We start from the raw sequence: 27,566 nt of genomic DNA on the forward strand, positions 1-27,566 counted from the left end.
TTATTATTATTATTATAAAATAAGAACTAATTTTATGAAACTAATTTAAATTTAGATGTTATATTTAGTTTCTACATAATAAAAAAGAATATGTTGATTATAATTAACCAATTCTAGTTAATATTTTAATGTTCTGATGTTGAATGGAAGAAAATACAAGAGAATTACAGAAAAAAATTCTGAATGCCATTAATACTGCAGTAATCTCCTATATATATAGCTTGTGCTGTTGCAACAGTTATTAACTAACTTCCTAACCAACTTCTAACTAAAATGTCTAAGTAAAACACCTGACCCTGTTGATCATAATATTGTAACATAGAATCAGTAGGGGTTCCACCTCATGATTCTATAATTTTGTCCCACACGATGCACATAAACAAAATCAAGCTGAGGAACAATCTTGCAGAGGATGTTTTCCACATGGTTGGAATACCACATTCTCCATCTCTTCAAGAAAATGAGTGGGAATATGTAAATTCCAAAGCCAAAAGTAAACCCCAATTCCACACTCAAGATATTCCATTCAATTGAACCCTTTGTATCAGAATCAGGCGTTTCAGATGCTGGTGGTGAAAGCTTTTTCCTTCCACCATCACAGTTCTGGGTTAGTGGAGGTCCACATAACCCTTCATTGCCCACAAAAGAATCACCCTCAAATGTCTGAATTTGTGTGCCTGTGGGTATTTTGCCCACCAAATGGTTGTAAGAAAGATTCATGACAGCAAGAAATGATAACTCTGCAAGCTCTGTTGGAATCTCTCCACTCAAAGAGTTTTCTGACAAGTCCAAGGACTCAAGGTGCTTCAGATTGCCTAAGGAAGAAGGGATGCTACCTGAGAAAGTGTTCTGTGACAAGTTAAGAGCATGCAGTGCAGTGAGATTCATAAGCTCTTCTGGTATTGGCCCTTCCAAACTGTTTGATGAGAAATCCAAGGAAGTGAAGGCAGTGAGGATTTTAACCAAATTTAACTGTCTACCTTTGTTCACAATTGTAACCGAATCCTCGTATGTTCTCACACCAACACCTTCCTCAAATACATGAGAGATTATGTGGTCTATTATAAGGGTTGGCTCTGATGCTATAACTTTTGCTAACTCTATTTGTAGCTCACTACTGAGATCTACAATTGCAGTTATGAAATTCACAGGATTAAAGTCATCATAGAGATTGAAGTATAGATGGCCAAATCGTCCACCCTTATCTTCATCAAGCATCAGAGTTTTCCAACTCAGTAAGAGTGATGATGGTAATGTGCCACTGAAATTGTTGGAGGCTAAATCAACAATTTGAAGTGTTTCCCAATTGCCAATGTTATTGGAACATCCAATACTCCCATGCAATTTGTTTGACCTTAAAATCATGACTCTGAGGGAGGAGATGCTCTTCAAGAAGCATGGAAATCTGTCAGTTAGTTGATTGTTTCCAAGGTTTAGAACTTGTAGTTTTTGGCAATTAGCTAGAGATTTTGGGATGGTTCCCCTTAGAAGATTCCCACTAAGATCCAAAAACCTTAGAGAACATGAAGTTGAGAATGTATCCGAAATGTAACCATCGAGTTTATTTCCACCAAGATTTAGTAGCCTGAGTTTGCTACTTCCTGTCAAACACATTGGAATGAGGCCTTTGAATCTGTTATGAGAAAGATCAAGTGCTCGAAGATCTGAAATGTTACAAAAGGATTCATGAATTTTTCCATGAAAACTGTTGTTTGAGAGGGAGAGAAAGTACAAGAAAGGAATGTGATTAGCAATGTCGACAAAGTTAATAGAGCTGAAGTTATTGCTTGAGTAGTCCAAATAAATGGCATTTTTCAGAAAAGTAGGAGCAGGCCCTTGGAGACTGTTTGAGTGAAGGTCAAGTTTGAACAAATTTGAAGTAAGGTTTTGGAAAGGCCCTTCAAAATCTGTCAGAAAGTTGTAAGAAACATTCAAAATAACCATACTGTCAAATTTCCAAATCCAGTTTGGTATTGTTCCTTCAATGTGATTGCTAGACAAGTCTAGGTAGAGCAGTGAAGATTTGTTTCTCAAAAATTCAGGGAATGCTCTCAAATTGCATGAACCTAACCAGAGAGTTTTCAAACTGGGAAATGTTGATGCATCATCAATTCTTGCATCAACTGACAAGTTATTGTGTGCAAGATCAAGTGAAGACAGATTCTGCAGCCTCCCAATCGCACCAAGTTGTAAAGTGCCATTGAACTTATTTTTGGAAAGATAAAGCAAACGAAGTCTTTTGAGTTGAAAGACAGACATAGGAATAGGCCCTTCAAAGTTGTTGCCACTCAAATCAAGCATCTCTAATGATGACACAGAAGCATTTGGAAATTCATCCAACACACCATCAAATTTGTTGTAATAAAGCATGAGATGTTGAAGAGATTGAAGTCTTGATAAAGATGAAGGGACTCTTCCATCAAAGGAGTTATCTCCTAAATCAATGCTTATCAGATTTGTAAGGCCTTCAAAATGAGTAGATGGAACTGTACCTGTAAAATGATTATGATTAAGGGATAAAACTACCATGGCCTTGGATTTACTAAAAGATGGAATAGGACCAGTAAAGTTATTGTATGATAGGTCTAGATGAACAAGTTGGGTGAGATTTGACATTGAATAAGGAAGTGTTCCTCTGAACTGGCAATTTGATAGGTCTAATTTAGACAATTGCTTCAAATTGTCAATAGATTCTGGCAGAGGCCCAGAAAAATTTGTGTGGCTAAGGTTGAAGTTGTAGAGAGAGCTTTGACTTGGAAAGTTTGGTAGAGAGCCATGAAGACTTGGATTATAAGACACATCAAGCACCTGCAATGATGGTATTTGGAAGATATTTTCTGGAAAGACTCCATTCAAACCATGTTTTGAAGTAACTGTGTTAGACAAATCAAGAGTTTCTAACTTGGTCAGGAAAGAAATCTCAATTGGAATTTGCCCCTCAAATCCAGCATTTGACAGATTCAAATGCCTCAAACTCTTTAGCTTTTTGAACTCTGGAGGAATCTCAGAATGAAAATCATTGTGGGCCAAATTCAAACTCTGCAAATATTGCAACTTGAAGAGACTGCTTAAATGATCAGTACCTCTAGAGATGGATTCTTGGCTCAAGTCAAGACCTATAACATGGCCTTTGTTGCATGTCACTCCAGTCCATTCACAACAATCATCACTTTGGTTCCAGTGAATCAGTTTTTTGGACTTTGTTGGATTGAATATGAGGTTGTTCCTCAAATGCAGCAACAAAGATTGTTGATGGCCAAGACAATGACCAGTTACAAAAATGTTGTTGGTGCTCAAGTTTAAGAGGCAAAAGGGTAGCAAAAAAATCAACAAGGTAATAATACTCATTGGATATATGATTATGAGACTCAACCCTACAACAATTGACAGATTTTAAGGTTGTTGTGCCTTTTAGGAGATGATCTCTTTCTTATATAGATCCTAATTATCAATTCACAAGTTGACTAAATCTAACTTGATGTGTTGCTCTCCTTGGAAGTCCAAGATATATATGTAAACATCACATTAGTCAGATTCATGACTAAATTAATTAGGTTATTTTCCAACAAATTTGAAATTTTAAGTGGCAAAGAAAAATGCAAACAATTTTGCGGTACAAATAAGATGTTGAAAACAAAATTAGAGGGGAGAAGACGAGTTCCTAATACCACCACTAACTACTAACTGTATAGTCTAAACTTTGAAATATTATTTTAGTCATATGTATGAGTTATTGACCAACAAAATCTTCAACAACCAATATTAAACTTGGTAATTATATTATATACGATCGAGATCATCTTGTACGGAATAAAGTAGTATCGTGTTAACAAGAGCATCTCAACGAGAACTAATAAAGATCAATCACCGCAGATTAAAGCACAAAATAGATTAGATTAGTATAACTCTAAACAAATTAACGAAGGTAATCATGACTTAGACAATTTAGACTTAGACAATTTAGATTTAACAAGATAAAAACTCATAAACTTCTTATAAATAATATTACTCACAGGATAATTAATTTTATACTTGCAAAAATGACGCATTTACATTTTTCATTATTTATATTTCAATTATGAGAATGGGTGAGTATTTTAATTTTTTAAATTTGATAAATATAAAACAAACATATTTATGAGAACATCATTCCTGGGTATACTATCCTTTCTAAAACTAAAAATAATATCATAAAATAAAATAAATATTCTCTTAGTTAGCAAGCATTAACATTTGCATGTGTTTTTTCTTTTACAAAAGAAATATTAATATTTCACGACATTTTTTTTATTAAGTTAAAACTAATTTAGGTAAAATTAATTTACTCAACATAATGATTAAAACCCGACAAAACAACTTTGTTGGCTAAATTAAGTAAGATTATCCTTTGTTCAATTCGTTTAATCCACGTTTCAAGAAGTTAGGCTGAGTCAACACACTTTATAAAATAATTATTATATTTAAAAAAGTAGCATTATTTTATTAAAATACATCCATGTATTACCTATAACCTATTATATTATTATACCTCAATGTATTATTTTTAATTACAATTTTATTTATTAATCTACTTTAAATTTAAAATATATATTGTCTTAATATTTTTATATTTAAAATTATTATTTTATGTATTATAAAGTCATCATTTCTGAAATCAATCCAAATAGATGTGAATTTTTGAAGTCTAGGACATGATAAAAAACCACCACTTTTATTGAACTAAATCATATGTGAACTAAAATTATTACTGTAAATTAATGTGATCACACGATATTTCAAGGTTTTGGCAATGGCAAGTGTTGAGGGGAATTAGAATTTTGAATAACTCTGAATCATCTTTTACGTTTTGACTCTGCATGCATGGGAAGTCAAAATTCTTGGTTATATCTTTCAACTTCATAGTTGAGTAACGACTTATACCGAACACAGAATATTTGAATACAGAGATGCAGATTTTTTTTATTATTAATGTTATTATTAAGAGAAATATTAATAATTGAATAATTATTTAGAATTTGAATACTTCAAAACACAACTCAACGTACTAATTTAAAGCTAAGTAAAATTTAAAGTTAGATTAGGTCTCATACCTTAGAAAGGATAGTTTGGAGAATGGTTTAAATCATCACTCTAATAACTCCTTAATCATCTCTTTAAATATTGAAATCCTAATTATAAAACTTCTCCCTAAATTCAAGCTAAAACTCAATATTCTCTTTTTCTGAACAATCCTATATGCATGCTTACTAGAAATAGAAAAGAGAAAAATAGAATGAGATTGACCTAAAGAAAAGCTTTAACTTGAGTTATACATTCTATGATGAATATCTTGTAGATAACTTTATAAGGAACTATGATAAGAGTTTATAATTGTGAATTTGATAGAGCAAGAGAAAGGTTGGGGAAAATAATCTTTAAGAAGAATATAGAAGGGAAGAAAAAAAAAAGACTTTTGAATTTTACAATCTGAAAATCACTATTTTACATGAAGAAAGGACCTTTGAATTTTATAATCCGAAAGTTAAAATTAAATTTTAAATTTGTTATAAAATAAAACTAACAATATAGAAAAAAATAAAATGAAGAAGAAAAAATGGAGATTAACTTGTGTGAGTCTACCGATAGAAATAGTTTTATTTACATATTAAAGATAGAATCCATGATCGATTCCAAAAATCAAATAATTAATATAAATATTTAAATTTTATGAAAAGGTATTTAATCGAATGAATAATCATAATAAATAAATTAATCATACCGATCATATAAATAATTATATTAAATCATTGGATCGATCATAAATGTATGGTATGAATAATCATATTAAATCAATAGATTGATGATAAATGTATACGTTTCGGATTGTGTAATCCGATATATATTTTAAGTTCCTGGTTACACATAAATATTGGGATTTTAATATTTATAGGAGGGAAGAAGAAAAAACAATGGGGTGCAAAAGAAATTACTAATATCATTTTTAACCTGCATAAGGACATACCTAAGGCCGAATATCCTATCAGACCTTTTCTTCCTGCACCCGCATGATTACTAAATGCACCCCACAAATATTTGCGGTAAAGTAAAGTATATTCAATTTTGATTATTGTCCGACTTTTCTTTAGTTTGTATCGAGCTTATTAATTTTCTATACGCCTATGTAATTAAGGTTTGTTTTGAATAAAACGTTTTACAAATATTTTTTATAGATTTATTTGTTTATAAGCTAAAATTATTTATGTCGGTTGTAGGTATAATTATGTGTCGTGTGATGGAGTATTTTTTTTTTAATTTGTAATTAATCTCTTATAGTGTTTAAAACGTTTCTAATGGTCCACTAATCTTTTATTTTACAAGTGAATTGGAGTATATTAAGCTTTTCAATAATAGCCCCCGTGGTATAAGAATTTACGTTTTTCACACTTTTTTTTTCTTGTTTAACTGTGAATCTAAACCCTCGCTAAACATATACCATGGTTGTGAAAATCATTCATAAAACACGTGGCAAATTTTCGGTTTTCAATCATGAATGATTGTTATTGAGGTTTGTTTATTAAGAATAACATACTAACAAAGAACACAATAATATACGATGAAATACTAAAGAAAAAAAAATCACAGTTGTTATTTAAAGATAATTAATGAATAATCATTATAAGCAAATTTTTACAATACACAAAAAGTACTTTCAAGTGATCCCAGCACATTTATATTATCCAAAACAAGAATTTAACTACACCTAATAACAGTCTACTACAAGAGTATAAGAAAAGTCAAACACTAGATCAATGTGTATTTGAGTTGGGACAAGAAGCGTCATGGATTTAAAGTCCATTATATAGTCACTAACCTTCACTTCCTTGCTTATCCTAGGCAAAATGAGACTTGTCAAGACGTATTATTTTCATCAGTCCAACCTTCTTCATCCTGATTAAAATAAACACATATTCATTGCATATACCGGCAATCATACTCCACTATAAAGAGTATACTAACTTGGAATTAAATCATCCCAAAAGTTTTCACTTAAAACTAAACTATCCCAAGAACTTTCACGAACTCCGCATCAATGATAATCAATGTACGTGTATTATCACCTCACATCTTGCATCAATATTAGCCAATATTTCGGGCATAAACACCATACATTTTGCATCAATGTTAACCGGTGTCCATGCATAATCCTTGAAGATACAGTAAATGAATAACACATAAAAGTCCAACAAAGAATCTAAATTCATAATCCTCGTACACCTTGCATCGATATTAATCAACGTCCATGCTAAGAAATACTCATCCTACATTTACAATTTGTCCAACTAGGAACTTTCAGGTGTTACAATCCTCCACTTTCAAATCTAAACCAACTTGAGATGTCAAAACCACAATCTTCCACTCACAAATCTAACCAACCAGGAACTGCCATGTCATCACCTTCTTCTGCATGCAGATATGAAAAATCACGCAGCCAACCTTCATCCTGTCCACACAACCGCACAACCACCACAGCACCACATACCATTGCACCACAACCCACACAAACCAGAACAATTTTATTAAAAACCTAATTCTACTGTAGGTATATAAATAAATTTTAAATTTTATTATAAATATTTTTTTATTAAAGATACAAATATTAGTTTAAAAATAGTTAATTTAAAAATTATTAAATGAATGAAACAGCTAAATTTAACGTAGCGATTACTTAAAAAGTACAAATGATAAAACTATTGTTTTAATTCATAAAAATAGTTATTTATTAAAAAGTAAAATTAGAAATAAAAATATGAGCATCAAAATAAGATATCCTTTATATACTACATACATGTATAGATAACAATGAAAATTACTTTATGAAAAAAAATATATTTATTTATTAATAATTATAGATAATATTATATTTAATTTTCTATTCATATCGTAATATGACAGGACAGTCAATCTAGAATGCATAAAATGATTTTTATAATTTTAATTTTTTGTTTTTAATATATATTAAGAAAACGACCATTTTTTATATTAATTTAACATTAATATTTTTTCTATTTTAATTGAAAATTCAGTGTGTTCACAACACAGCTCATATAAAAACAATATATGATTTTAACTATTTAATTTTGGTTCACACACATTTTATTTTGCAGAGGGCCAAAAGCTAAATTAAAAAAAAAATTATTTTTATGTATAATGAAGTTGTAAGTGTTTATAATGTTTGATTCTATATAATCATTTTTTAGCAGTTTTTTTTACTGTAACATAACTTTTTAATACGATGCCTAATAAATACTATATTTAATTATTATTTTTATATAATAATTAAACCACATATAATATATATATATATATATATATATATATATATATATATATATATATATATATATATATATATAATAAAGAGTGCATGTATACAACACGACAACGCCTTTATTGGTTCAATACACACAAATGGTGTATCAGAAAAGAAATAGATTAGATAATTAGAGAGTAAGATATTAATACGTCGGTGCAAAATAATTTTTTTAACGATTTAAATAAATTTAAAATATTTAGATTGACTTTGGTGTCAAGTTCCTCCCAGACATGTCATGTTAGCGATCACTTATAAAATCTAGAAAAAAGAAAGATTAAATTGAACTTCATTATATTTAAAAAATTTAAAATATGTTTATTTACAAGAAAAAGTTATTGAACTAAAGCATGCGTAATGGTAACAAACATGTGTATTTAAACACCAATGAAGACTTACATATAAGTCAGGTAAATATTGTCTTTAAATAAAACTAGCTCACGTACGTACGTATTTTTTAAATTTGTAATAAAATAAAATGTTAATAGATAATAATAATATAATATTATTAAGTTAATATACAAAATATAAAGTAAAATAATTAAGAAAAGATGTGAGAATAATAGTTGATAAATAGAAAAAATATTCTAAAAATAATTTCAATTTTTTAAAATTTAATAAATAATTATATTTTAAAAAGTAAAATTGATATTTTAAAAGAAAATTCTCTTTATATATTATTATAGATATTTGGTTTAAGAATATAATCACAGTAAAATAATTTTTTTTTAAATAGACTTATCTGTGATGCGAGAAATTGGTTGATGTTAATTTTTTTTTTTTAAGAAATAATTGGTTGATGTTAAAAGATTTCCATGGTTCTCTAAAGAAATAATTTATTATATAATGAATCACATCAAAGACAATGCATCTCTAAAAAGTTTATTTACATAAAATTAAATTTCGAGATATTAATCTTTACAAAATAACTAAAAGATAGCTATATAAGTCTTTGCACATTTTCAAGTTTTATGTTATCGTCAAATACCGTTTTATCAAAAGCTTGGATTCTCTATTGATTGTTGCTTTTAAAACAAATTGATGATTATTAATTTTAAAATTTTTAAAATATATTAAAATAATCTTTAAAATATTAAAATAATGTGTTTTTAATATTATGTAAGGACAACACAATAAAACTCAACAAAAGAATATCACTTTTTCTATTCTATCTCACTAAAATTGATAATAAAATTATAAAAAATATATATACATTGAAAAATATTTAGAGTAAATACAAATCTAATCAATTTAAAGATGTGATCGTATATGAATAATTATTGATTTTTCAACTGCAACAAAATCGTATTAAGAAAAAGAAAATATAGAAGCAAGAATTTAGAGAGAATTGAAAGGAAGAGAACAAGAAAAAATCAAGCACAAAATGTTAAGAAAAAAATATTGCATACCGAAGAAAAAAAATAATGTAAAAAATATCCTAACTAAACAAATAATTAGCATATTAGATTAAACTATGACAGACTTCTTTGTAAATAACACTTGAAATCCGGAAAATAATTTTCTTTCACAACATATTAACATATATAAAAAATGGGATAAATATGTTTTTAGTCTCTGAAGTTTCAATGAATTTGTAAATGGTCCCTGCTCGAAACTTGATTACCGTTTGGTCTCTGCGCTTTTAAAACGTTTATTTTTTCGTCTCTATTTTTGAACGATGTTAAAAACGTGATTAAAACGAGGAATATTTCAGTGGATTAAAACGTTTGTTTTTCGTCCCAAAACAATCGTCGTCGTCTCTATAACGTTCTTCTTCACTTTCGTCCAACTCTTCAACACCACTATTATCCACATCACTTTGGTTGTTCACACCAACATCATCCTCATTCTCAACATCCCTATGACTGGGATCTCCTTTCTCAGAAACATCAACTCCTTCCAAAATACCATCATCCTCCACTCTGGCATCCCCTAAGTCAGCAACCCCAACTTGTTTTACAGTAGCCTCATCTTCTTTTCCAATGTCCTCCTTCTCAACTCTTGCATCCCCCTTCCCACCATCTCGACATTCAACACCAGCTACCACCACATCAGGCTCCTCTTCACGTCCACCCTCACCTGCATTCTGTGTCCATTCAATCACCTCAATAGGTTCTGTTGTACTCACCACATGCACTACATAAATGTGGACCTCTTCTTTCTTTGTTTTCGCACAAGCACACAATTGCAATGCATCATTGTCTAATACAAAAGGCCTTAAATCCCTATCATCCAACCTCTCTTCAGCTTCCACCATAGCTTCATCGCCCCATCTTATTTGAACTCCTCCTTCAATATAGACAACGCCTCGAAATAGGACCACCTATCAGGATCCAATCCGTGGAATACGTGTTCTTCACCTCCGTTGTAACGCAAAAACCTCCCCCTAAATGACTCAAATTTTTCCATGTGAAAAAACGCAACTGAGAAAGACATTCTCTGCAAAATCAGAAACCCTAACTTCGTCACCCCAAACGAAAATCCCAAATGCAACCAAAAATTTCAAAGCATAAAACGTAAAAACCAGTAAACTAATTGAAAACCTAAAATCAAATCAAACCTTCGTATTCAGTGGAAAATCACACCACGAGATTAAGTCGTCTTCCCCAACCTTTCACGTCCTTCGAACACTAGAAGAAGTAAAACCACCTTTCACGAGATTTAAGTCGTCTTCCCCAATCTCTCCATCACAATTTGTGGTCAGTGCTACGCCGCATAATAAAACATTCAGGTGGTCGACGATTGTTGTACCTTTGGACGTCAACAAATTTTACATAGAAAGGTAAATTTTTCATTTACCCTAAACACGCATTTCACCCATCTCAGTTAACCTAAAAAGGTTTTTCTAAAAAAAAAATTAATGAGACACGTGTTAATTATGTGTGCATACAGGTGTCAACAGAACTGGTACTGATGTAGAACGTCGTTTGCCATGCAATCATGTTTTTAACGCCATTCAAAAATAGGGACGAAAAACAAACATTTTAAAAGTACAGGGACCAAACAGTGATCAAGTTTCGAACAGGAACCATTTACAAAATCCACTTAAACTTCGGGAACTAAAAACATTTGTGTGTTGATACTGAAAAATAAAAATAGAGAGTTAAAAAAAAGTGGAAACACAATAAAGTATTAATACTATAGACAAACAACTTATTTAATATTGAAAATTTTAAAATATAATATTTTGTTGTTGTGGGATTATTTTTAATTCATAATACCATTTTATTATTCTTTCTCTTAATGTTTATTATTTGTGATCTATTTGAGTAATAAATTATTTTATATTTTTAAATATTATAGTTATATTAACTATTTATTTTCATTTGTTATTTACTTCAACAACTTATTTTAGAAAAGTTGGCACATATTATATGAATTTATTATTTGTATAACATTAGTAAATTTTAATCCTCGGTATTTTGTATATGATATCACTTTATTGTGATATCAATCTATTATTTTTATTTATTAAATTTTTTGTGCAATGTTTATAATAATTTATATTTCATTTCAGTTCTTAAAATTTTATCTTAAAAATTTTAAGTCTAATTTAATTTTACAAAAAATGAAATTTACATCTACATATATGTTATAAATATATTTTGTCTCTAGTTTTAAATAATTTAACGGAGTAAATATCTTAAAAAAATGTAATATATAAGTTCAAGAATTAAAACTTCAAGAAATTAATTTTTCAATCAAATTAATCTATAATAAAACTAAAACTTCAAGAAATTAAAATTTCTCAATTCTAAAGGTTGGTTTAAGTATAGAAAAAAAAAAAAAACAAGACAATTGTTTAATTGATTCACAAATTTATTGTCTAGAACACACCCATTTGTCACGTGAATGAATGAGTGAGGAATGCCTTGGATTTGATTCAAGAAAGGTTTGTATCACCATGTTAATCATCGTAATATTGTGAGAAGACAATATATAATTTATCTCATTCAGTATATCAGTCAAAAAACTTACATAATCGCTGTTAACTCAAAATTTTAAGACGATAAATTTTTGAGTTTCATACTGATGTATTATTCAAAATTTTCATATTTATTTAATAATATCTTAAATCACACTTAAATTCTTAATAATTATCCTCACTTATAATCTATAATTTGTTCTTATCTTCCTAGTCCAGATGAGATTTCTAAGCATAAATGTGATACACGATGTCAAGCATAGGCTAAGAAAACCCCTTCTATCTTTAACTCTTAAAATTCTTGCATCAATGAGTGCATATCATTCATAAGCACGTTCCAAGCACTGAAGTTGTGGTCCCAAAAAGAGTCTTCGGTTTCTTGCTTAGCTGACACGTACAAATTCCCTTAATTACAAAGCTAGAACAGCAAACAATAATAGTAAACAGTTGCAGCATGTGAGCGTGCAGATCAAAAGTGTTGTCTTCCCACTTACAAATCTCCTAATAAAATTTCAGACTCACCATCCTTATGGATCTGAAAATATTACCAAAACTCCACTAAATTGAGCTAAATGGGCAAGCACAATGCCATCAAATCAACTCCTTTTTCATCTTCATACACTGAATAAAGGATCAGTTTGAAGCACACTAGTATTAGTGTGGCTTTAGGTGAATTAGGATGAAATATGAGATTACTTTATCTGAATTTAGATACACTGAATAAAGAATCAGTTTGAAGCACACTGGTATTAGTGTGGCTTAATGTCTGCAACTGCACTAAGATGAAATGTAAAAAAATTCAAACTTAGATACAGTTTATTAACTGTAGTTCAGTCACTTTAGGTGAAATTTCAATAACAATATACAAGGAACTTCATCTGAGATTTATGCTAAAGGAAATAAACAAAAGATCATAAACAGAAAATAAATACTTAGAAGCATAGATTATAAACAAATGTTATCAGTTGCAAAGATAAGTGATGAAAAATTTGCATGAACTTCCACATTGGTGTAATCTGAGGTGTATCTGGTTAGTCAACATAATGTAAATTACTAGCTAGAACTTAATTAACTGGTGTTGACTGTGTCAACATCCTCTGTTGGCAAGACCATGGTTTGGTGGGGTAGATTCATTTCCATTTACAGAGCTTACTAATTGACTTAAGTAAAATAAGATATGCTTTTGGCCCACATGAACATTGTTAGAACTGTCTCTAAGATACCACAATATTCTATAATGAAGAAATGATGCCATAATTATAACTGTCAATTTGAAATTAAAAGGGTTCTCACAAGAGGATAAAATAATGAAAAAAATTGAAAGTGGAAACAACTATTAAATATACAATGGCCCATGATTGGACCAGTTCCCATCACAATAAGTATATAAGAACTTAAATGGTGCAGTCTTGAAGTAGAAGATAAGAATACAAAAGGTAGACTCATTGCCATTGCAGAACTGCAATTTAATGAACACACAAAATTTTAATGCCTTTAACTTTTTCAGGCCTGGCATCTTCTTGTGCTTATTAAAGATTCAGTGTTAGCAGCCACTAGCATTCTTCACCCCACATATCTTTTTCTCTAGTGTTCTTGTGCTATAGGTTTGGAGCTCTACCTCCATTCTTTCAGTCAACGTTTATTGATAGCTTCTAGTTTCTGAGTAAACACTAATTAGCTATTTATCATTTACTCTAGTAGTATTGTTTACAATGTTGCTTGCATGGTATACTTATAAAGTATGATCTACACAAACAGGGAATTTTTTCCTGTAATTTAGTTATACATGTTTCTAGAGTAGGACACATGTTTCATAAAGAAAGATTAGAGATAGCTTGCATTTCTAAGGATTATGTCTGTAAAAACCAAACAAAGAGTTCATTGAAGTTTGAACATGTTAGATAAAATATTACATAAAGTGTTTATTCTTTTTGTCTTCTGTCACTTTTGTGTAGGCAACATGAACTTCAGGACACTTATACTCTTCATGGCCTTTATGGTGACAAAATCGGTAGCAGTAATGGAGAAGCAGACATACATAGTACACATGGACAAGATCAAGATGGAAGCCTTAGTCCAATCCCAAGGCCTTGCAAAACCTTGGTTCAAATCAGTCATTGATTTCATCTCTGAAGCTTCAAATGAAGAAGAAGAAGAAGGAGACCCTCAACTCCTTTATGTTTATGAAACCAGCCTTTTTGGTTTTGCTGCTCAACTTTCCGATAAGCAGCTTGAGTACTTGAACCAAGTGGATGGCTTCGTAGCAGCATTACCTGATGAACTATTGACCCTTCACACAACGTACAGTCCCCAATTTCTAGGCCTGCAGGAGGGAAAAGGACTTTGGAGTGCCTCTAACTTGGCCTCAGATGTGATCATAGGAGTCCTTGACACAGGAATATGGCCTGAACACATCAGTTTCCAAGACACGGGTTTGTCCAAAGTACCCTCTCGGTGGAAAGGAGCTTGTGAAGCAGGCACCAATTTCTCTGCCTCAAGTTGTAACAAGAAGCTTGTTGGTGCAAGAGTGTTTCTACAAGGGTATGAGAAATTTGCAGGAAGAATCAATGAAACAATGGACTATCGTTCTGCTAGAGATGCTCAAGGACATGGATCACACACAGCCTCAACTGCAGCTGGAAACATGGTGAAAAATGCCAGCTTTTTCGGCTTGGCCAGTGGCTCAGCCACTGGAATGAGGTATACCTCAAGAATAGCTGCTTACAAAGTATGCTGGCGTTTAGGCTGTGCTAACTCTGACATATTAGCAGCCATTGATAAAGCTGTTGCTGATGGTGTTGATGTACTGTCACTCTCACTAGGTGGCAGTGCAAGACCTTATTACAACGATAGCATTGCCATAGCCTCATTTGGAGCAACACAAAAGGGTGTTTTTGTTTCTTGCTCAGCAGGCAATTCAGGCCCTTTTAGTTCCACTGTTGGAAATGTTGCCCCTTGGATCATGACTGTTGCTGCTAGCTACACTGATAGGAGCTTTCCAACTCAAGTGAAGCTTGGAAATGGAAAGCTTTTCAAAGGGTCATCATTGTACAAGGGCAAGCAAACAAATCAATTGCCTCTTGTGTATGTCAATTCCTCAAAAGAACATAGGACATCACAGTATTGCACCAAAGGTTCTCTTGATCCAAAGGTTGTCAAAGGAAAAATAGTTGCCTGCGAACGTGGAATAAACAGTAGAACTGGAAAGGGAGAGGAAGTGAAGATGGCAGGTGGAGCAGGAATGATACTACTCAACTCAGAAAACCAGGGAGAAGAACTTTTTGCTGACCCTCATGTTTTGCCAGGCACATCTTTAGGATCCTCAGCAAGTAAAACAATCAGAAGCTACATTCACTCAGCAAAAGCACCAACAGCTTCCATTTCCTTCCTGGGGACAGCATATGGAGACCCTGCACCAGTTATGGCAGCATTCTCTTCTAGAGGACCAAGTGCAGTAGGAGGAGATGTGATCAAACCAGATGTTACTGCACCTGGTGTGAACATCATGGCTGCTTGGCCTCCCATAACTAGTCCAAGCTTGCTCAAGAGTGACACAAGAAGTGTTCTTTTTAACATAGTTTCAGGTACCTCAATGTCTTGTCCTCATGTCAGTGGTATAGCAGCATTGATCAAATCTGTGCACAAGGGTTGGTCCCCTGCAGCCATAAAATCTGCTCTGATGACTACAGCTTCTGTATCAAACAACAAAGGTGCTGCAATTACTGACTATGGTTCAAAAAATTCAGCATTTGCTGACCCCTTTGCATTTGGTTCAGGCCATGTTAACCCTGAAAGAGCTTCTGATCCAGGGTTAGTCTATGATATTACCACCAAAGATTACTTAAATTACTTGTGCAGCCTGAACTACACACCCTCCCAGATTGTTTTACTGTCAAAAGGTAAATTTAAATGCTCCAAAAACTCTGCTCTTCAAGCTGGTGACTTGAACTACCCCTCATTTTCTGTGATATTTGGTACAATAAATGCTAGTGTGACATTCAAGAGGGTAGTTACAAATGTAGGGAACCCCAAAATTTCTTATGCAGTGAAGGTGGAAGAACCAAAGGGAGTATCTGTCAGGGTTGAACCAATGAATATCAGTTTCAGAAAAACTGGTGAGAAATTGAGTTATAAGGTGAGTTTTGTTTCAAATGGGAATACAACAGTTACTGGAGGTTCATCATTTGGATCACTTACTTGGGTCTCAGGTAAATATGCTGTTAGAAGTCCTATAGCAGTGACATGGCAATGATTGAAAAGGTCTTTTTAATGGTAGTATTTGAGAGAAGCAGAAGATAATTTTTAACCTCAGAGCTAGCAGGGGAACTTTATTTGATGAATTATGATGCAGCACACTATTACTGTAACTTTGTTACCATCTTTAAGCTTTATTATTGAATAAAAGAACACCTGTACCATGTTTAAGTTAAAATAATTGTTTTTCTATTCTTTTCTTAATACCGATAGTCTTACATAATTTATTTTATAGAATTGAGATGAAACGTAATTTAAATATATTTTTTTTATCTTTTAAGATATTTTATAAGAATAAAAATATGACAGAATTGCATATTCTAAAACGGATAATATTTCAAAAATGTAATCGTTAATCACAAAGATGTTGCTGGACTTACTGTCAGAATATTATTATTAAGTGGTCTTCATTAATTGATTAAATTAAGAAAAAATAATATCTATCTCTAATTTCTTTTAGCCAGAAATGTATTTTTATCTATTTAAAATGAATATTACAGATGAAATAATAAATTTATATTTTAAATGGGTAAAAAATAAATTATACAAAGGTAATTCATTTACAGTTAAATTTAATGAAACCAAAATCATACTATTCCCCATTCCAAATAAATACTCTTTTTAGTCTGTATATAATAAAAAATAGTTGGTACAAATCACATACACTAAAAAAAGAGTTGGAAGTAGGAAAAACCTCAGGAAATTTTTTTACTAAATTATATTAATTGAATATTTCTCTATCAGTATATAATAATCTGCCAAAATTATTGTTTTAGAAAGAAGAAAGTATTTTTTAAGAGTTAAAAATCCGTTTAAAAAAGATAATATAACATTTGTAACATCATTTGTGTTACAATGCATGATATAATAATACGTTCACAGTATACGAAATCAAGGAAAACTTAGCCAAGAGAGAGAACAGACTAAAAACACAGTGAATTATATCAGATATTTTCACAAAAAATAAGAATATTATTATCACCTTCAGGGAACACAAGGAACAGAAGAAGAGAGTAACTCAGTGTTCCTTCCTCCTATGTTCTGCAGCAACAGCAAGAGAAAAAGCAATCAGATCAAACACAAATGTAAAATATAAATAATAATTTTTTATTTAAGTTTATTGAGTTTAATTAGACAATGTTAATATTGAAGGCGAAAAAGTAAAATGTGTTTTAGAGTTAATTAAGTCCAACTGAAACTTACTTGAATCTTCACTAAGTAAGAAAATAATACATAATTTCAAACATATTTTATAATAACATTTAAGCTGATTACATCATCATTTAAGTATATATTTTCGATTTGATTACATCATCATTTAAGTATATATTTTCGATTTAATGTTGGCTGAGAATCGTGTTTGAAATGTCTTAACAAAATTTAGTTAAAAAAATTAAATTCACGTATTTTTAAAATTAAGAGACTAAATTAGACCTAAATTTTAATGACTAAATTGGGAGACAAAAATATATTTAAGTGACATGTATTTAACATCATTTGATACAATACTAATATTAATGACAAAACCTAACAATTTTTAAAAACTTGAAACTCAATTGGAAATTTTCAACTAAAATATAAATTTAGGATAAGAAGACTAATTTTTTTATTTATTTTTTATTAATATAAAAATTTATTATTTTAATAATTAATTTATTTTTAAAAATAGGTTGTTAAGTAGTATCTTGGTGTGAAAAAAATATTTTTTTTCCTAAAATAGATGTCTAAATTTATATGTGGATTACTATTCTAATTCAATTTTTTAAATTAAATTTGCGAATATAGTGGTTAAATACATATAATTCTTACACTGCTAAAATATTTTTAGTTTACTTGACAGTTTATAAAATTTATGTAATTATACTATTTTATTTTTATTATTTAGTATTAAAGAAAAAATGTATACCAGTTTTTAATATATTTTTTCATTATATTCTTTTAAATTTTTTATTTTTTATAAAAAACTATTTAACAAATATTTAGACCTATTATCGGATAAAGAAAAAGATGTGAGATGTCACGTTTTGCTGATAAATAAAAAAGAAAAAAAAAAAAAAGGTTCCGTTAGTTTCGAATTCAAATTCAAACGTTCACGCTCATCTCTCCCTCTCTTTCTGTGAGCCCTAATCTACCAATTCCTTCAATTTCTCTCTTCGAAACCTCCATTTCCCAAGCCTCGCATGGCTTCTGTAAGTAAAGCCTTTGCTCCTCACACTCCAATCTTTATTTCGTTTTCCTCTAAACCACTTTGTTTTCCCTTTCAGAAAAGGGTGCGCCCCGAAGATGCTTCTCTGGACAAGCGTCGCAGGGGAATCGGAGCTGAGAAAATGGAGCGACAGGGTGGTGCCGCTGCTCCTGGGAGGCACAGAACACCGTTTTCCGTTGTCACAAATCGCTCCGACCTTAACACGACGAGCGATGTCAGCGAGGCGGTTGATTTCACGAAAGAGGAGGTGGAGGCTTTGCTGAACGAAAAGAAGAAGGGAAATACCTATGATAGTAAGGTTTGTTCTGTGATGTTCTTGATTTAATCAATTAGTCAATATTTTTTTGTTCTTTTTGTTCTTGATTGTTGTGGTTTGTTTGGCAGAAAAAGATGGAGCAGATGACGGATCTTATTAAGCGCCTTAAGGCCTGCGTTCGCTGGTATAAAAGGATAGAAGAAGGGTATGTCCAAGAAAAGGAAAAGCTTCAGTCTGAGCTAGAGGCTTCTGAGAAGAAGTGCAGTGATACTGGTGTGTTTTATCTCTACGGAAATTTTGAGAATAAGTTGAGCTGATATGCTGATATACCATTGAAAATTTCTTATAACTGTGTTTAGAAGCATGCTAGCTACTATCTGTGTTGGATGGGAGAAGGAATTCGTATATTTTTGTATTGTTTGCTGTGTGGCTAGAAGTAGGTAGGGATTTAGGTGAAATAGAATTTACACATAAATAGTGACATTCATTCTTCAATATACAGTGAAATAGTTATCGAGTTATTGTACTTATTTGGTGATGTATTTATCTTGTTGAGTATTTCTTTTTTTAATTTGTTCTATTTGAAAGACCTGGTGATTTTTATTTTAAATCTATGATTGACTCTATAGCCCCTTCATGCCCAGATAGAATTTATCATTGGTTGTCAGATCAGAAAATTCATATGGAAAGCAAAATTATTTTATGACCATACAATTCTGTTTTCTCAGTGACTGAGATGAAGAATAAGATTGATGAGTTGATGGAGGCTCTATCTGATTCGAGGAAGACAATTTCTTGTCTAGAAGAGAGAATTGTGAAGGAAGAATCAGATAAATTGGTAACGCTGTCTGCCATCTTTGTTGTGGAGTATGTCAAGAGAATTTTCTTTATTTCCCAATGACCTCTTTTTTTTGCGGCTTCAAAATCTAGGAAGCGATTAATTCTTATGGTAAAGAAAAGGAAGCCAGAACTGAGGCTGAGAAAGTTCGGGATGAGAAGTCAGCTGAGCTTGAGAAAGTTCGGGATGAGAAATTAGTTGCTGAGAAGAAGGTGATTTAATAATATTTCTATATAAGATTTTTATTTGTAAAATATTGGACTACTGAACTTTACCCCCGAGTTACACAAAATTATTGACCTCTTGGGTATATTCTGCACTAAAAAGATGTTTATATTTTCTGCTATTTGAATCTTACAGACTCCCTCATTATCTATTCCTTTTGAAACCATTGAGTTTTGCAGGCCATTTCAAACGAAGATTTGTACAAGCGATCACAGGAGTATAATATGAGCTTGCAGCAGTACAATAGTCGTCTTCAGTTTGATCTTGAAACAGTTAATGAGGCCCTTAAACGGCTTGAAACTGAGAAAGCAACCATTGTTGAGAGCCTTAGTAATTTAAGAGGCCACAATAAGGCATTGCAGGATCAGTTGGCATCTCTTAAGGTCAGTTGTATCTGTATTTTCTCTCTACTTCCACGTGTTGTATGAATTTTTGCCACTGATTTTAATAAATATTTAAAATCAAATGAATTATTATGTGAATATTGTGATAATTATTTTGCTACATTAAGTGTGAAATGGAAGTGATTAACTGGCACTGATTGCTTACCTTATCCTTCTTAAAATCTCATAAATAAACTTGTTGTGAAGAACCTATTGCATTTTACTGGTACTGTTACTATTAGCATTTCTGTTGCATTGATGGCGTATATTGATAGCCGCTTCCTTTTGTGTTTGTTGCTTCTGTTCTTAATTTTTTCTTAATTTGTTTTTCAGGTTTCACAGGACGAGACTATAAAGAAGAAAGAAATTTTAGTAAATGAGCTCAAATGTCTTCGTGAGGAGTTAAAGCAACTTAGAGATGATCGTGACAGTCAGTTGGAGCAAGTACATGCTCTAACTGGAGAAATAGCGAGACACAAAGAATATACTGGGAAAACATGTACACAATTGGATACATTGATGATTAAAACAAATGCTCTTGAGGTTTGTTCTTTTATTTCATTAATAGTGCACTTCTGTGTCTAGTGCATTTATGTTATGATGGGTTTCTTTATAGGAAACTTGTTCATCTCAAAAGGATCAAATACACATACTGCAGCAGCAGTTGTTTTCTGAAAGAGAGAAGTTAAAGGTAATGTAGTTGGTTTTTATTCTTTGCATCAAAAAGTTGCTTACCATATAATTTTATTGCAGTGTGCTTTAGTGTTTTTGACAACTACATCTGAAACAAAACTACTTTATTTTCTTTCTGTTAGAATACCGATCTATCAGCTTCAGAAACAAGAACAATGTTTGAAGAGCAGAAGAGAATTATACAGGGGCTACAGGAGCGGTTAGCAGATAAAGAATTTCAAGTCGTAGAAGGAGAGAAGCTAAGAAAAAAACTGCATAACACTATTTTGGTAGGTATTTCTTGCTTTTTATATATATTTTCTTTGAACTTTATAATGTAAATCTTCACTTATAGGTCAATGATATTTTCTATTTCAGGAGCTCAAAGGAAATATTCGTGTTTTCTGCCGTGTACGGCCGCTCCTACCAGATGACAGTGAGGACACGGTTGTTTCATTCCCTACTTCAACAGAAGCGCTTGGTCGGGGCATTGAATTGTTACAAAACGGTATATATACGAACATATTTGTAACTCTGCAGCTTTTGTATTTTATGATTTACGTGTTTAATGTAGTATACATGCTTAGGCAAGCATCACAATCCCACCCATTAATGTTGAGCAGGTCAAAAATACAATTTCACTTTTGACAAGGTGTTCAATCACGAGGCTTCTCAGCAGGACGTTTTTGTAGAGATATCACAGCTGGTACAAAGTGCACTTGATGGCTACAAGGTAATTTCTAGTTTGCTTCCTTTCCGTTCAGTATTTGCCTGGCAGATCACAGTACACAGGAAATAATTATCAAAATGGCTAGCAAGAAAAGAAATAATTTTGTTGCTTTTGTTTGTGTATTTGGGTCTAAGCCGTGTCTTGACACAGAGGGCCATGGTTTGCTATGACAGGTGTGCATCTTTGCATATGGACAGACGGGTTCAGGTAAAACCTATACTATGATGGGTAGGCCTGATGAGCCAGATCTGAAAGGGTTGATACCCCGTTCTTTAGAACAGATATTCCAGACCAGCCAGTCTCTAAAAGATCAAGGATGGAAGTACACAATGCAGGTTAGTATACTGCATCCTGATTTTCAATTTTCATTTGGTCACATCTACTTATGGAAACTGAAAAATTTAATTGAACAATTCCAGGCATCAATTCTGGAAATATATTGTGACACCATCAGGGATTTGTTATTAACCAATCGGTCAAGTGATCATGCACGAACGGAAAATAGTGCTTCCACCAAACAGTACACTATAAGCCATGATGCAAATGGAAACACACATGTTTCGGACCTCACAATAAAGGATGTTTGTAGCGCAGATGAGATTTCCTCCCTCCTGCGACAGGCAGCACAAAGCAGGTATATGGTCTTTAATATTTTAATCATGCAAATGGTTGTATTGGAAGGTTCTTTGAGTGAACTTTCTGGATAAATGTTTGCAAAATCTACATGTTTTCTTCTTCCATATGAATTTTAGATGAGTTGTTATTCATTTTCAACTAATCAGTCAAAGCTGCTAAGTTTCCGTTTATGGTTTATAAGTGTACTCGATTCAGTTAGAAAATCTAATAATTTATGGACAACGTGCTCTTGTTATTTTCTACAATCTATGTATAATTGGATCATATTCATAAATAAAGAAAATTACAATTTGTGGCACTCATGTTTTTTCAGGTCAGTGGGAAGAACACAAATGAATGAAGAGTCATCCAGAAGCCATTTTGTCTTTACACTGAGAATTAGTGGGAAAAATGAGGTACTTTCTTAATACATATTTTGTTTCTGTTCTTTTGTCCTGTTGACATTATTTCCTGACTCACTTTCTCTATTTTGTAGAACACTGAACAACAAGTCCACGGTGTCTTAAACCTGATCGATCTTGCTGGAAGTGAAAGACTCTCAAGGAGTGGGGCAACTGGAGATCGGTTGAAGGAAGCTCAGGTATTCATTGCTATTAACTTGGGCAGCCTGCCAACTATTCTACTTTTCTTGTGATAACAGCGTTTTTATTAATTGTCACGTTCAGGCTATCAACAAAAGTCTATCGAGTTTGAGCGATGTGATACTTGCTTTGGGAGGAAAGAAAGAAGATCATGTTCCTTTTAGGAATTCAAAGCTGACGTACCTTCTCCAGGTTTGTTAACCTGTTAAAATTTTCATTGTTTTTGATGAAAAATTGATGTGGTGGTTGTTATCATATTCAAACTAGAGAGTGAAAATGTTACACTACTTAAGTATGATCAACTTTATATGTTGATAAAGGAAGATCTTAGTTTAAAATTGCTCTGTTCAATTCATGGCAGCCATGTCTCGGTGGCGACTCCAAAACGTTGATGTTTGTCAACATCTCACCCGATCAATCTTCCACTGGTGAGTCACTTTGCTCCCTACGCTTTGCAGCCAAAGTCAATGCCTGTGAAATTGGGATTCCACGGCGTCAGACTCATACATCATCATCACGCTCCTCAGAATCCCGTTTGAGCTACGGTTAAAAGAGAGCTACGGTTTCATCCATGACCAAAATTAATTGTTTATTTTTTGTTCTGCTTTAGTGGCAGAATGAAGAAAATATATATTCTTTTTTTCTGCTATGATAATTGTATGAGTGTAAAATTTAGAGAATCTAACTTGTGTAAATTGGTTGTAGAGGCTTGGCTTTAGCCTCCAATAGTATGAACAAATAATTTGTGTACCATTCAGGTGTGACGTGAGAGATAGATCTCAATTTGGCTTTTGCACTTGTTTATTCTAATGATTCTTGCTCACAAAGCGTTCTTTATCCACAAAAACTCATCCCAGAAGGTTAACAAAATTCTTGGTCCTTTTCTTCCCTCACTATTTGAGGTTAAACTTCGTTTTGGCATGATTTTAGACGACACCTGTAAGATGAGCCTTGAACAACGCAACAGAGATGTGTATGGTGGGTTCACAGATCATCCTTCATGTATTCTAATAAAAGATTTTTGTGCTGGTTGAATTGAAGTTTGAGTTTTGATCTTAAAATTTTCAATATTTTCTTTCAAGACATTTTAAACAAGACTATTATTTAATGTTTAAAAAGTGAAATAAAAATATTTATAAATATACTTTTGGTAAATAAATTAAGATAAGTTGTGTAATATTCTATTTAATAGTTTTCATGCCACTAAATAAAATATTAACATCATGATCAAACAAAACAGATAGTATGCATAAACAGTTATAGAGTGCTGATACAGTCATTCAAAATAACCATATAAGTCCTTATCAATAAGCAAGGAGAAGTGAGTTCCTACGATTTAAACTCCAAGGAACCTAACCCAAAAGGTCACCACTGAATTCCAAGCTCAATATCAGCTCCTGTTTAGGAAAGGGGTATCTTCATCTGGATTCGGCTCTGCTCACACCAACCGTAGGTGATCATTGCAAAGGAGAACACACAAGGAAAAGCAAACATAAACAAGAAGGGTAAGCTAACTTGAATAAGAGAATTCATGCAGTTTAATATTGAGTATCAATCAGAACTTATCACATTCGCCATAAACAGTTAAGCTTCCATAACACGGTACAATATACATGACTCTAGACTCAATATCCGGATTATGTAAAAGACATTGGAGCTCTTGGTGGCTTGCACCTATAACAGTTCCCAAACTCTGTAGAGTCTGGACACAAGGGGTTATCACCCGACCGTTTCCTGGGTAAGTCTCCTTCGCGTCTAGGACTTGATCAAGTCCAAAGACAAGGACATCCTGCTACTCCTCACGACATAATCCATTATGCTCTATCTGAGCGTGAATGATTATTGGAGTTTTAGGATACCAACCAATACGGATTCCTCACATCCTTACACACACTAACATACTCATCTGAATTTCCCTTGAAATTCCATTCAACCACAACCTCTCTTAATTCATGTTCATCAAATTTCACCACACAGAATATTAACATAGCATTTCAAGCATATAAGAGACTAATGGTGCAAAGTTTCATTTAGACATATAACTTCATTCTTTACAACAGAACCACAAACCTCCCACTGCAGTGATTCTCGCTCAAGCTAGACAATCTAGCCTAGGCGAGAGGCCATCTCGCTTAAGCCAGTCAGTCTCGCCTGAGCGAGGCTCTAAACAGTGGCAAGAATAAAAACCTGGGCAAACTCTGGCTCAGGCTAAGCTGGTTCATTTAGATGAGAGTGCCTTTCGCTCAAGCAACTTCAGCTCGCCTAGGCGAGGCTTCATGCAGAAATAGGGTGGGTTTTCTGGTGTTTTCGCTCAGGCAAGAGTCACTCGCCTAGGCGAAAATATCATATTACGAACCTGTTCCCACATGCAAGAGTCCAGATTCTTCACACACAAATCAACACTCACCAATTCATGCAATTCAAACATCATTTCAACACTTAAACATGCAATTCAGACTCATTAAGCAGATTTTTATATGAATTTGAGTAAAAATGGTTAGCTTCCCTTACCTTTGCAATTATCACAAGTAAGAACTCTTTCACCTAGGGGCACCTCAATCTCACAACCTAAGGTACTGAATTACAAATGTTAAGTGTAAGAACATGCCCAAACTCAACCTAGAAAGATGGAAGTCTCAAAATTAGAAATTTGGAAGGCAAGGGAGAAATTGAGATTGACTTACGCGTAGGGAGGGGAGGCTCAGCTTGAGGAAGTGGTCCTGAACTAGCCTCAGCTCTGAATTCTGTAACAAAAGAGAATGATTCAGACTTTTGGACAAAAATTCAGAATGTTTTTTGGTAGAGAGAAGGCAGAGAAAAGTAGAGAGGGAGAAGGGTGCAAGGTGAGGGTGAAGTGTTGTTTCTGTGAAGTTGGTAGCAAAGAGAGAGGGTTTATGGATAAGAAAGAAAATTAAAGAGGGGTTCTCACATTCTCCCCATCAACAAAAATTTTCGACCCAAAAATTGAGACTTACCAAAGAATAGGTGTGGATAAGACTTTCTCACGTCGTCTTCTAATTCCCAAGTGGAATCGCCCGTTCTCTTGTTCCAGATAACCTGGACTAGATCGATGGATTTCCCTCTGAGCTGCCTCGTCTGGCTATCTCCAAGACCAACAGACTGAACCTCCATTGAGAGATCTTCTCTAATCTGTAAATCTTCTGCCTCAAGCACATGTGAGGGGTTAGACACATATTTCCTGAGCTGTGAGACGTGAAATACTGAGTGGAGGTTGGCCAACTGCGGAGATAGGGCGATCTCATAAGCCACCGATCCAATGTTCCTCAAAATCTGATATGGACTAATGAACTTGGGAGATAGCTTTCTCGAGCGAATAGCCCTTCCTACACTAATAGTCGGGGTAATCCTCAAGAAAACATGGTCTCCAGCTACAAACTCCAAAGGTCTTCTCCTTTGATCAGCATAGGATTTATGCCTGCTCTGAGATGCCTTCATCCTATCTTGTATTAGCTTGACCTTCTCAGTAGTCTGCCTCAGTAACTCTGGTCCCACTACCACTGACTCACCATCTTGGTACCAACACAAAGGAGGCCTGCACCTTCAGCCATAGAGAGCTTCATATGGCGTCATGTCAATGCTTGCATGGAAGCTTTTATTATAGGTACACTCCACCAAAGGCAGGACCTTGTCCCATGCACCAAGATAATCAAACACACACGCCCGCAAGAGATCCTCAAGAGACTGGATTGTCCTCTCGGACTGGCCATTTGTCTGGGGGTGATAAGCTGAGCTCATAGTCAGTCTGCTGCCTAGGGCACTCTACAATATCTGCCAAAAATGAGATGTGAATCGTGGATCCCTATCAACGACTATGCTCGACGACACTCCATGCAATCTCACAATCTCACTGATATACAACTGTGCCAGTTTCGTCATAGACATCCTCAGATTCACTGCTAGGAAGTGGGCATTCTTGGTCAGACGGTCTACTATAACCCATATGGCATCATGGCTCCTCACCGTCTGTGGTAAATGGGTAACAAAATCCATAGCAATGTTATCCCATTTCCACTTCGGGATCTCCAATTGTTGCAGCATCCCTCCAAGTCTCTAATGTTCCGCCTTAGCCTTCTGACAGGTCAAGCAAGGTGACACATACCGAGCAACATTTGACTTCATTCTCGACCACCAGAAAGATTCTTTCAAATCATGATACATTTTAGTCATGCCTGGGAGCATGCTAAAACGACTCTTGTGCCCCTCTTCAAGAATCATACCTTTCACCTCCAAATCTTCAGGTATGCAGACCCTGCCTCTGAACCTTAACACCCCATCACTTCCTATCATAAAGTCCTTGGCTTTCTCAGTTCCAAGCAACTCTACCGTTCTCTGCAGTTTGGGGTCAGATAGTTGCCTCTCCTTTATCAGGCCAAGGAAATCACTAGATGCAGCTAGGTGATTGCATCTAATGACACCTTCTCCTAAAACAACCTGCAACTGCATGTCTCTGAACTGCTCCACCAAATCCAATTCCCTAGCCATCATATAA

General features: G+C 33.2%; 3 protein-coding genes across 4 annotated transcripts; 2 read left to right on the forward strand and 1 right to left on the reverse strand.

The window, feature by feature from the left end:
• Window positions 1–324: 324 nt before the first annotated feature.
• On the reverse strand, window positions 325–3,348 carry LOC114165554 (receptor like protein 22-like). Its single transcript, XM_028050146.1, has one exon. The coding sequence runs from the start codon at window positions 3,346–3,348 to the stop codon at window positions 325–327; it is 3,024 nt and encodes a 1,007-aa protein (XP_027905947.1).
• Window positions 3,349–13,706: 10,358 nt separating this feature from the next.
• On the forward strand, window positions 13,707–16,707 carry LOC114166067 (subtilisin-like protease SBT1.1). 2 transcript variants are annotated; one of them, XM_028050720.1, is made up of 2 exons: window positions 13,707–13,938; window positions 14,231–16,707. In XM_028050720.1, exon 2 carries the CDS (start codon window positions 14,236–14,238, stop codon window positions 16,525–16,527), a length of 2,292 nt encoding a protein of 763 aa, XP_027906521.1. In that variant the 5' UTR covers window positions 13,707–13,938; window positions 14,231–14,235; the 3' UTR covers window positions 16,528–16,707. The 2 variants fall into 2 exon arrangements, with proteins under 2 accessions (XP_027906521.1, XP_027906520.1); XM_028050719.1 differs by having other exon boundaries at window positions 13,707–13,879.
• A 1,903-nt stretch (window positions 16,708–18,610) lies between these two features.
• On the forward strand, window positions 18,611–23,926 carry LOC114166001 (kinesin-like protein KIN-14C). The gene is made up of 17 exons (XM_028050655.1): window positions 18,611–18,718; window positions 18,794–19,033; window positions 19,120–19,264; window positions 19,720–19,829; window positions 19,922–20,041; window positions 20,234–20,437; window positions 20,771–20,980; window positions 21,054–21,128; window positions 21,253–21,399; window positions 21,488–21,617; window positions 21,733–21,842; window positions 22,013–22,174; window positions 22,259–22,473; window positions 22,789–22,870; window positions 22,951–23,055; window positions 23,141–23,248; window positions 23,418–23,926. Exons 1-17 carry the CDS (start codon window positions 18,710–18,712, stop codon window positions 23,604–23,606), a joined length of 2,361 nt encoding a protein of 786 aa, XP_027906456.1. The 5' UTR covers window positions 18,611–18,709; the 3' UTR covers window positions 23,607–23,926.
• The last annotated feature ends 3,640 nt before the right edge of the window (window positions 23,927–27,566 follow it).

Source organism: Vigna unguiculata, chromosome 10, assembly GCF_004118075.2.
Source record: "Vigna unguiculata cultivar IT97K-499-35 chromosome 10, ASM411807v1, whole genome shotgun sequence".
In the NCBI taxonomy this organism is placed as follows: domain Eukaryota; kingdom Viridiplantae; phylum Streptophyta; class Magnoliopsida; order Fabales; family Fabaceae; genus Vigna; species Vigna unguiculata.

Coding starts and splice junctions, on each gene's coding strand:
- LOC114165554 (XM_028050146.1), bottom strand. CDS start 3,348: ATGAGTATTATTACCTTGTTGATTTTTTTGCTACCCTTTTGCCTCTTA.
- LOC114166067 (XM_028050720.1), top strand. CDS start 14,236: ATGAACTTCAGGACACTTATACTCTTCATGGCCTTTATGGTGACAAAA.
- LOC114166001 (XM_028050655.1), top strand. Junction 21,618..21,732: donor CATTGAATTGTTACAAAACG/GTATATATACGA, acceptor AATGTTGAGCAG/GTCAAAAATACAATTTCACT. Junction 23,249..23,417: donor AGCTGACGTACCTTCTCCAG/GTTTGTTAACCT, acceptor AATTCATGGCAG/CCATGTCTCGGTGGCGACTC.